The 11,565-nt window shown below is 49.0% G+C and overlaps 1 protein-coding gene across 1 annotated transcript; it reads left to right on the top strand.

The window, feature by feature from the left end:
- Nucleotides 1-5,407: 5,407 nt before the first annotated feature.
- POU4F2 (POU class 4 homeobox 2) lies at nt 5,408-9,019 on the top strand. The gene is made up of 2 exons (XM_083754738.1): nt 5,408-5,956; nt 6,503-9,019. Exons 1-2 carry the CDS (start codon nt 5,681-5,683, stop codon nt 7,439-7,441), a joined length of 1,215 nt encoding a protein of 404 aa, XP_083610864.1. The 5' UTR covers nt 5,408-5,680; the 3' UTR covers nt 7,442-9,019.
- Nucleotides 9,020-11,565: the final 2,546 nt, after the last annotated feature.

Raw genomic sequence — 11,565 nt, 5'->3', positions numbered from 1 at the left:
CCATGAAGAACCAGCAGAACAGACAACGAACAGCCCATTCCTGTTTTCTCGATCTCGGCTATGTTAGCTGTTAGTATCCTGCGAGGCAACACTTGACCTGAACAAGGTCCACTCGGTGCTAGTATAATATTCCAAGTTGTCTTCAGGTAACAGCAACTTGAGAAGATGATTCTGGCCTCAGCGTGAAGCGGCGTGTTGGCCGAGGTGGTTCTCTTCAGGATTACTCCTGTTTGTGTTTTGTGTGTGCGCGCGCGCGCAAGGAAAGGAGGGAGCGTGACGGATCTCCTGCGGGTTGGAAGGTGGTGCGCTTATTTGCTCTCATTTCGCGCTTGCCAATAGGAAGAGGGAGCGCCGGTCGCGCTGCGCTGTCCAGGGTCCTGAAGCTCCTTCCAAAGTTCTCCCTCACGCCAGGCAGAGACTCCCGAGCGCAGCTCTGACTCTTTCACTTAACCAGCCAGTAACTGTCATCACCTGGCAGCCGTGCCGCGCAACATTCCTCCCTATAGGATTGCCGGTGTTAGGCAAAGAAAACGAGCAAATTATTTGAATAAATCATCTCAGAGCAGGTTTGTTGACTGGGAAAGCAGGGCTGAGCGGGGTGGGGGGGAGGCAGCGGCGGAGGAACATTCCCGTGCACTAAAATAAAACGGAGGTGCTAAGCAATGTGTGTTCATTAATATAAAACAGGGAGGGCATCGGACAGCCGCATTTTCGATAAATAACTGCCCTGGCCATAACCGAACACTCTATTCCTTGCTGAAAAACAAAGGCAGGGCTTCCTAAAGTATAGCCTGCATCTTAATGGATTAAAATTTCATCCGGCGCATTAGGTTCGGTAAAATATGAATGCGTTGCTTTAAATTTTAATCATAAATCAGAGCAGGGATACATGAGAGGCGACAGTGATTTCTCCCCAGATGTCTGCGTGGGTCAGGCAATGAAAGGGGGACTCTAATTTTATTTAGGCAAGTCCATTTGTGCGCAGAGCCTGCAGGAAGACTAATGGCTTTGGAAGGCTTGCGAAGGCAGCCTTGCGCTGGTACCCGAGGGCTTGACGCTGCTCTGGGACAGCTGCATTTCACATCTGTCTGAGGCCAGTCGGTGGCAGAAGCTGCTGCTAGACAAAGAGGCCGCCAAATCCAGAAGCGCCCAAAGACTCTCTGATGAGGGGAACCCAAGCTAATTTCCTGCTTGGGGTTTAAAAATAATAACATCTTCAACATGCAGAACAACATATTCCTGTTGGAAGGCAAACTGTTAAGTCGTGAATACGTCCTCATTTCAACTCCAGTCAGGTTCATGATGAGACAACAGTCGCCTCTTTAGACCCCCGAATTCTCCTACAACTCTGTTTTCTCATGACTATCCAAAGAACCTTTCCCAAGCATTTGACATCCCATCCAACGAACAATTTCCCACTGATCTTAGAGAGGCCAGGAGTCAGGACTCGACCCTTTCACAGAGGTCAAAGCGCAAACTGCAACATTACATTATATGGTGCGCATCTATTCTAGAGTATTTTGTGGTGACTAAGAGATTTTAAAATGCCTGGTGCAAGGTTAGCGCCTTGTTTACGTTGTCCGCTTTTGCCTGACTTTTGTCACGTGGGCTTGAAGGATGCTATATGAATGGTGACTTAGGGTTTTTGTTTGTTTCTATGTGTTTTCTCACGGAGGAAAAAAGGGCTTATAGCTACATATCAGAACTACAGACGAATCTATGTTTAATGACAAGAGTTCCATTCCCGAGCAGAATTGGGCGGCTTAAGTCTCATTTGCTTCAGTAGGATTTGTCCCCCCAACGATACACGGGATAGCAGACAATATAGGTCACATACTGTTGAGGGGAGAAGGTTTTGCTGAAAAGAGAGTGAATGACTAATCTACATTAGTATCGCGGATTTGGTAATTTCCCTTCTGCCCAGACCTTTGGAAAAGGAGGCCTTGGAGACTGCAGTGTTTAAATAATCTTAGCTAAACGTAGCACCAAACAAAGTTTGCCCACTTATTTCACGAGTGTTCCCTTTATTTCATTAATATATTATAATCCCTTATTTACCATAGGAAGTGGTGACAAGTGTTTAGCATTTTGGAGATCAGTTGTCAGTTGCTATTAAAATCAAGATTAATTCATATTAACGATATGCATTCTCAGTTCTCCCATGTGACGGCATACATTAAAACAACTAGTGCAAGTAATTAAACCCAATACAGGGGGTTAAATATTTTTAAAAGAGGGTTTTTAAACTCAAAGTTCACTTGAGAGCTAAGTATTAAATTGAGAATGCCCTGTTAATTATCTGTTAGAAAATTAGAAGATAATTTGATTTGAGGTCTGTTTGGCTGATTTGTGGGAAGCATAATTGTCCTCAGCCTTTGTTTTTAATTTTCAATAGTATCCTGAAATGCAATGTTAAACAGCTATTGCTTTCTTAGGATTCCTCGACCTGTAACACAAATATGGAATATGACCGGCCAGTCCAATTGCTGATGGCTAGAGAAACCTGCTTTCCACCTCTGCCCTTCAACTGTCCCTTGTAAACTTCTTTCAATGAAAATACAAAAATATTATCTACAGATCTTTTTATTAGGCGTTTGAGATGCTCAATAGTTTAGACTAATTAGACAAGCCAAAAGGCTTTTGAAGATTAAGCAAATTGGACAACCCTTGTTAATTAGAACATAATTTAAAGTTTGAAATTATATCACTGATGAAGTAGCCTAATTAGTATGACGATATGTTAATGGCCTACCGAGACAGCCCTGTGGAGGGCTGACATGAACTCCTTAAAGGCTTGCAAGAATCTGCTCCCTTTCTATGTTGCCATTAATAAAAGATTTCTATAGACTTCAGCCTTTCAACGGTTACATACAATTTATAGTACACACAATGCATTAGCCCATAGTGCTGCTCCGTGGTTTGCTCTTCTTTTTTTTTTTTACTATTATGAAAACTAATAAATTCGTCAAGCTGAATTAAGCATACAAATCAGATGAGGCATAACAGATTACATATTGAAGCGCTGTGTCTCCCGAGCCTAAATGAAATTTCAATCTAATAATTCCTTCCTGGCCCGGCCATAATTTGTTTAGAGATGTTGTTCCACTCCTTTCCAAGCGCTGTTCGCACAATAATTAAATGATACTCAAGCTTTTAACTTTGATTTATTTCATTTCTCTGAGCTGGCGACAGTGAGAGCTGATACAATGGATTTTTATTATTATTATTATTATTATTTCCCTGAAAATTACGAAGCCTATCGTTTGGGGTGAGAAACCTGCTGGAGCCGCCTAGTGTAAAATTAAGGCACACAAAAGGGCCAGCTGTATTGAAATAAGTCACTCAGCAGCCTTCCCCCCTCTCTCTTTTACACACTCACCCACCCACACCTATATATATTTTAAATATGAAACCCATCCATCATAGAACTGACAGAGCCAAGGAACTGGCTGGGCTCAGAACTGAGCCCATCATGCGGCTTTGGGTGGCGCTAAGATGCCGGATTGCAAGAGGTGAAAGAGGAGGATGGTCTGAACATTTGGGGGCATCTCCTCCCCCTAGTGTCACGCTAGCCTGGAGAGGCCCATGGCACCCGTGGGAATCCCACGTGGAACTCTTGCAAGAGGCCAAGCGGAAAAGCAATGGCACGAGAGAGACAGGCTGTTGGCTGGCAGGGAGCAGAGCCATCAGCTGGTCCCGGGCTCTGCTCTGCCCCGCCCTTCGCACCCCCTCCAGCAAGCAGCTCCTTCTCCCGCAGCGCCTGGCCCCTGAAGGCGGGCAGCTTCATCCAGCCTGCAGAGCGCGACGCAGGAAACGGCAAACAAAGGTGACGGTGCGGGGGAGCGACCGAGGGGAGGCGACGGCACCACCCTCTGGCACGCGCCCACTTCGGAGGAGGAGGAGGAGGAAAGCGGCAGGATTCCAATTCCCAAGAGCCACCGCGGCAGGATAAAAACCAGGCGCCAGCGGCAACTCAGGGGATTCGTGCCAGTCAGTCTCTGGGGTAGCGAGTGTGTGGCGCGGGGTGTCCTCCTGCTGCATCTGCGCAGTGAAGTCTCTCGGGGCAAACTGCCCCCCCCCCACTCCGCGGTGGCTAATGAATGATAATAACTCGATTGGAAAGGCTTTCACCTTTCTCCAGACCCCTCCTTCCCTTCGCTCTTTCCGCCTCGTGGAAGAAGAAGGGTGGACTTGTCCCTCCCCAGCCCCCTCGCGACACTATTGCAACAGCCCCAACCAGGGAGCTGCCTCAACGTATGAACACAAGCCAAGGGAGATGGATACTTTAGATTATATTCACACACACATTCACAGCACTGCTCTATGGACTCCGCACAGAGGCAGAAAAAAGCGCAACCAAATCCTGTATGTCATCTACATACAACTACAGTAAACACTTTTATCCGTCCCACAGAGCTCACCTCCCAGGACAGTAAAGTTCAATCCACATCTCTCTCTCACAGAGACACGCAAATACACACACATTCTGCTATGCTTCGAAACAGTTCGCTTTCTCCTTCGTCTTTCAGCCCCTCAGAAAGGTCCACGACGTGGCCTCACGGGGACCCCCGCTCTCTCCAGCAACGAGGTCTCCCTCACTTGCTCTCCACAGGACATTTTCTCTCGCACTTTTCCACCCCGTGTCCCCTCACGCACACATTTCCCCTCCCCTCTCCACACATCCATCCTGCCAACATATTTGTGATGATCTCCCTTTCAGGTTCCCTCTTAGCATTAACGTCTAATATCTATCTCTATCTCTCTCACACGCGCAGCTCATGCAATCCCTCGCTCCCTTCTCCGTCTCCCTCCTCGCGCTCCTCCAGCCCCTCGCTCGGCAGTCACCCACGCGCGCTCTCTCTCGCAGGACGCATGCGTCTCGCCTTGTCAGCCCCGGCTTCGCCCGCGTCCAATGGGCGACGAGCAGAGAGAAACAGAGGGAGACAGAAAGACTCGCTCAGCCCAGTTACGCGCAGGTCTCGCTGGCTCGCGCTCGGCACCTGCCAGGCCAAGGTGTGCCGCAGCCCAGCGCTGAGGCAGCGTCCCAGCCGCCGAGGAAGGAACAATAGGGCGAGGCTAGAGCGCTCCTCCCGCCTTTTTTCCTCCTCTTTTTGCTGCTGGGCGGGCAGGGAGGGGAAGCCGGCGGCGAAGAAAGAAGGCAGCGCTTCGGGGCTCTTGCTCCAGTTTGAGCAACAGCTGCCGGGGCTCCAAGCTGAGGGAGGCTGGGCTGGGCGGGGAGGGGGCTTCTTGGGGCGCCGGGAGCAGCGGAGGGCGGGCGGGCGGGACGAGGGGGCCTCTGGCGCTTCAGGGGGAGGCGCTGGGGAGGGGAAGGAGGGGCGCTGAGGAGAGGAAGGCAGGCAAGGAAGACTAGCAGGGAAGGGGCAGGAGGAGGAGGAAGGGAAGGGACTTTCCCCAAAGAGTTGGGGGGGGGGCGTCCTAGTGACAAGGCAGCGAGAGGGGGGGCAAGGCGAGTAAAAAGCCAGCGGCGAGGCGGCTGAGGGGGCAGTTTGACGGCGGAGAGTGGCGAGAGGAAGAGGCTTCGTCGAAGGGGCAGGCAGAGGACGCGAGAGCCGGCGAGGCGCCTCAGTCCGACGGGGCGGCGGCGGCGGCCGCTGAGGCAGCAACTTCTCCTCGCGCCTTTTCCCGCCTCTTCGCCTCTTCGCCTTTCCCGCCGGCCACCATGATGATGATGTCCCTCAACAGCAAGCAGCCCTTCGGCATGGCGCACGGAGGTGGCGGCGGCGGCGGCGGCCTCCACGAGGCCAAGTACTCGGCCCTGCACTCCGCGTCGCCGTGCACCTCGTCGGCGGCCGCCTCCGTGCCGTCGGCCAGCTCGCCCAGCATCTCCAACGCCGGCAGCGGGGGCGCGGGCGGGCGCAGCAGCGCGCCCAGCAGCACCACCAGCAGCAACAGCACCTCGGAGGCCCTGCGCCGCGCCTGCCTGCCCACCCCGCCGGTAGGTCGCTCCGTCGCTCCCGAGTGCGGGAAGGGTGGATAAGGGGCAGCCCAGGCGCCGGCATGTTTATTTCATGGCCAGGCAGCAAATCAACCCCGCGCGCCTCCCGCCCTCCCCAAACCCAGCGCAGGCTTCCAAGGGGCTGCCATGAATTTTTACGACCTGCGATGCTGCTGCCGAGCCGGGCTGGGAGGAGGGGGGAGCGTCAGAAAGAGAGAGTTGCCTGACTGCCCCCCTGCTTCTTTCTGCCCTCGTTGCTTTCCCACTTTCTCTTTCCTTCTTTCCTCTCTCTTCCTCTTGTCTGCCTCTCTCCCTCCCTTTCCCCATACCTTTCTTTTTCCATTTTCTCTCTCTTTCCAGCTCTCGCTTTCCCCCTATTTCTATCTCTCTTCTCTCCTCTTTTTCTCTTTTCCTCTCTCTCCTCATTTCCCCCCCCCCCTCTCTCTCTTTCAGCAGGGCTGGGCTGCTTCGGATGGCACCCCGAGGAGCAAGGAGGCGAATTCCCTCTTGGCAGCAGTAATGTGTGCCTTCTATTTGCAATTGCAGAGCAACATCTTCGGCGGTCTGGACGAGAGCCTGCTGGCCCGCGCGGAAGCCCTGGCTGCGGTGGACATCGTCTCGCCCGGCAAGAGCCACCACCACCACCCGCCGCACCACAGCCCCTTCAAGCCCGACGCCACCTACCACACCATGAACACCATCCCTTGCACGTCGGCCGCCTCCTCCTCCTCGGTGCCCATCTCCCACCCCTCTGCCCTGTCCGGTAGCCACCACCACCACCATCACCACCACCACCACCACCAACCGCACCAGGCACTGGAAGGGGAGCTTTTGGAACACATCACGCCGGGGCTGTCGCTGGGTGCCATGACGGGCCCCGACGGCTCGGTGGTCTCCACGCCGGGCCACGCTCCCCACATGGCCAGCATGAACCCCATGCACCAGGCGGCTCTCAGCATGGCGCACGCCCACGGGCTGCCCTCGCACATGGGCTGCATGAGCGACGTGGACGCGGACCCGCGGGACTTGGAAGCCTTCGCCGAGCGGTTCAAGCAGAGGAGGATCAAGCTGGGGGTGACCCAAGCGGATGTGGGCTCGGCCCTGGCCAACCTCAAGATCCCCGGGGTGGGATCCCTAAGCCAAAGCACCATCTGCAGGTTTGAGTCGCTCACCTTGTCCCATAACAACATGATCGCTCTCAAGCCCATCCTACAAGCCTGGCTGGAAGAGGCGGAGAAATCGCACCGGGAGAAGCTCACCAAGCCGGAGCTCTTCAACGGCGCAGAGAAGAAGAGGAAACGCACTTCCATCGCGGCTCCGGAGAAGAGGTCCCTGGAAGCCTACTTCGCCATCCAGCCGCGTCCTTCCTCGGAAAAAATAGCGGCCATCGCGGAGAAACTGGACCTCAAGAAGAACGTGGTTCGGGTCTGGTTCTGTAACCAGAGACAGAAACAGAAACGGATGAAATATTCCGCTGGGATTTAGAGTCTTTGGAAACCTTTCTGCTTAGAATTTTTTTTAAAACCCCAGAAAAGTAAAATAATAAGTAAACACTAACATTGCAATGAGACTTTTCCACTTCGATTTCCGGAAGAGAAAGGAAGAGGCCAGAGTTCATCAAGAGGGTCAGACTGAGACACACACACACTGAGAGAGAGAGAGAGAGAGAGACTTTGACTGGAGAAGTAAATTGTCAAGTTGAGAAAGTTGGCAGCAGAAATAATTGGACTTGAAAGCTCAGACTTTTTGAGCGGGCATCAAAGACAGACTGATTGTGTGAAAGCAGATAAGAAATCTTTATAAAGGACCGAAGACGTATCAAGTAAGAGTTGTTTTTATTCTTAAAGACATCGTCTTTGTTCAGATGTAAGAGTACCCTTTGCAGCTATTTTTCAGGAAAAAATAATAAACCGATTAGAGAGACTGAAACTTTAATCTAGAGTTGAAACTTATACCATAAGAGAGGCGTCTCAAAAGTATTTTGATTTTTTTAAAAAATAAGATGGCAGGTTTTCTGCGATTACACTGCATATTATAAATATATATATATTTTTACTGTGGCTATTATCTGTTTCCTTCTCTTAAGTGATAATGTGGAAGGAAAGCGCTGATCCTGCTGTGTTCACAGATCTTTTAAGAGCTATTATTAGATTACTGCCAAACAACCCCTTGTAAATTATTGATTTATCTCTCTAGTAACTTCATTTTGTGCTCATCCTAATTAATTGCACCTCTTTCATCAAAGTCTAGATAAAAAAAAAGTTAAAAGGAAAAAAGTATGGTTAGTGTAAATTCATTATTTTCCGTTGGTTGGTAGCGTTTACGAACTTTAAACTTTTTATTACTATTTAAAAAGGAGGAATCCTTTTGGCCATCTGTATATTTTCACCTGAATTGAAACTGTTTCTCCAGCAAATATTTGTAAGGCGTTCTCACTCTATAGTGGCTGTCCTGCGTTGTTTGTGTAGAATGACTCACTTGTCCAAGGAGGTATTTGTTGACTGCGTTACATATTTAATGGGGGGATTCCCCAGATCGTCCCCACCACACGCTGCTTAAAAAGGCACCCCTTGAGTAGGCGACAGGGTGGTGGGTTCTGTTGCTTTTAGATTTCCTTTCATCTAAGTAGCTATCTGTTCTAGATTTCAACGCTATTTCTCGTCAGTGTTCGGGTCTCCTAGTTACTCTTTATTTCCTTTGATTGCTAGAGGGTGTTTTTCTCTCTCTTTTGCATTATTTTCGGAGGTTTTGTTTGTAGAAAAGCCAAAACGATATTAGGGAGCGAAAAGGAGAGCGAGAGAGGTCGGGCGCGCAAGACATAAAAAGGGAGAATGCACTGTTTGTAAATTCACATTGTTCGGTACAACTCTTTTGAAACAAACCCTCCCCGAGGTACTTAGATTGTGGTACCGTTGTGTATTGTAAATAATTCATTCAGAATTGACGCACATACAGTTATATTCTTACAGATTTCGCTGCATTGCTGTTATGTTCGAAAGGCTCTTTGAATTCCTACTTCTGTACATTATGACGATTTCTTTGGTTTTGTTAATAGAAAGTTTATTTATTATGGTAATGTATTGATTTATTTAAAATGTTGTTGAATTGTCTTTCATTAAAAAAAAAGATTTTAACGTTTTATTGACAAAAAAACCTGTTTCCCGAGTTCCTTCCCCCCTCCTCATTTTAGATTGTGTTATTGAATTTCAACTCTTTCCAAAACGCTACAGAGACTTGTAATTCGAACTCACTTCTTTGGAAACAGATTTCACTGGAATCAGTGGGACTTACTTTCAATTCATTGGGTTTAGGATCAGCTAGTCAAGGTATGAGTTATTTCTTTGAGTAGCCCTTTCTATTGACCCAAAGTATTTCAAACTCCTGGTGTGTATTCAGACTAGGAGAGAACCACAGATCTCTGTGTTGGCATTTATTTCCTGGACCTTGCAAGGATTACGTTATTGCTTTCCCCCTGCGCATCGTATGTAAATCTATAACATTTCCTTGATGGGCTTCAGTGTATTGTGGCTCTAGATAGCCAGATTGCAGAAACCCGGGGCATGGAAAATGACTATGGCGCTTAGGGACTTTGGAAGGGAGCTATTCAATTAGCCCGTCTTGGTAGCTGGACTCTGGGAATGATGACGAGGGCAGGTTGAGTCCCCAGAGCTCCGCGCCACCACCGCAGTGCCAAGCGCATAAGCAGCAAGATCAAGAGACAGACAGAACCGGGGAGGAGAGAGGGGGTGAAGAAGAAGAGAAAGGCTTGCCCGCTTATTTGTCCTCATTTCCTGTACTGCTTAAAGTGCTTCAAAGACATGCGGGGGTGGGGGTGGGGAATCAGCTGCAGCATCACAGCTAAACAAATCTAACCAATAGCGGAGCCAAGTTTCAAATGTAGGCTGCTGCAATCCTAAACAGACTTAATACGAGGTAGGCCCTACTGAACACAGGCTACTTTCCGAATAAAAATGCACAGGGTTGGGCAGGTTAGGAGTGCAGAGGTTTGTACAAGACGTTTAGGTGGAGAACTTTTCATGTGCTCCTAACCTAGAACAAGACACACTTCTGTGGGAAGACAGAAGATGCCCCAGGGAAAGATCTGGAAAAAGGACAGCAGATTTTCTTTCCCTCACCCTACCACCCACAGACAAACCGCTGCTGTAGCTCCCCTTGGGTTTGATAAGCGGCCAGGAATTGCCCCGGATCAAGAGCTAAATTTAAATGATGCCATGCGATCAAAAAATCGCCCAGAAGCAGCTATATAAATACCCGACAGAACTATGCTGTCCTGGTAAAGAACTAGCAGCCCATAGAAAGCTTTGTATCTGGTGTGTTGTGTCTCCTTGGAATCAAACCGAGGTGTGCAAATTGGCAACCTTATTGCCTAAGGAGACACGTCTTTGATGTAGCGAGTTTGAATGGGGGCGGGAGGGGGGAGCTGTTTTCTGCTGGAATTTTAAGGCTCTGGTGAGCTTATCTACATCCCTCCTAAAATGATGTTAGGGTGATAAAACCAAGTCTTCTTGTCATTGCCATTGTGGAGCCGGGTCCGTGGCCTATGAGAGACTGGTCTGTGAGCAAAAAAAGGTTCCAGTATTTTAAAACAAACCTTTTATTTGTTTTTTTACATACAAAAGTTAGCGAGCGGAAACAGCCTCACCACCCTTCCCTTTCCACCCTTTCTTCCGCCCACCTTTGATTTTTCGGTGACAATGATGATATTGCCACTGCAGCCGATCTGCTCCCTGCCGCCTGTGCTTTCAGCACCAAGGACAGCTCCTCGGCGCTCTCTTGCTCTCAGTTCAATCTTGCCAGTTTGCCAGAGGCTGTCTCTTCCCTTTCACAGAGGGAGACAGCGAAGAAGAGAGAGGCAATGAGAGAGAGAGAGAAAGAGAGGGGGCGGCGGAGTGAGCTGGGAAGGAGGGGTGGGTGGAGGAAGGGAGATGAATGTGGCAGCTTTTTGCTACTGGGACTCAGCAAACTAAACGAAGTTTCATTTGATCTTAGAATATACGCTCACGTGCGAACCTACTGCAAATACGTTTAAGAAAACAAAATACCGAGAAAGGGGAAAAGATTTGCAACGGAGGCGCAAAATATTGGCAACGAAGCCACTTAATATTTTGAGCTGACACAAATCCATAGGCTTTGTACATATGACAGAGAGAAGAATAAAGGGCGCTACCCCCCACCGCCGACAGTACAAGAGTTGATATCTCCTTGCTGAAATGATGCATCATATTATAATGGTGTAATTTCACCATTAATCGATCAAATAAATCTTTCTTCGCGTTATGTTAATTCAGAGCCCTATGCTTCCAAGCACAAAGTATTTCTCTTTCATTTGCTTATTAGGTGTAATCAGGAAGGCATTCGAAGGAACTGTGTTTTCCTTGATCTCTTGTTTTTCTATGGATGCAGGTTCCTTGCCTGATAAACTGATACAGACCAAAAAAAACCCTGATTAGAAAAATACAGTCTATTTCGATTTTCGAGAAAGTAGCGGCATCTGACGCTAAAAGCAAGAAGTTAGTCGGTTCTTTGTAACGCCACCTTTTAAGATTCGCCTGTCGGTACCGAAATATTATTATTGATACACTTTGAAC

Source organism: Podarcis gaigeae, assembly GCF_964106915.1.
Source record: "Podarcis gaigeae genome assembly, chromosome: 9".
Lineage (NCBI taxonomy): Eukaryota > Metazoa > Chordata > Lepidosauria > Squamata > Lacertidae > Podarcis > Podarcis gaigeae.
The sequence above is the reverse complement of the archived record's forward strand: the minus strand, read 5'-3'. Positions and strand labels throughout refer to the sequence as shown.

Excerpts from the sequence above, each read along its gene's own strand:
- POU4F2 (XM_083754738.1), top strand. The coding sequence starts at position 5,681 with ATGATGATGATGTCCCTCAACAGCAAGCAGCCCTTCGGCATGGCGCAC. Across the intron at positions 5,957-6,502 it reads CCTGCCTGCCCACCCCGCCG|AGCAACATCTTCGGCGGTCT; the intron begins GTAGGTCGCTCC and ends TTGCAATTGCAG.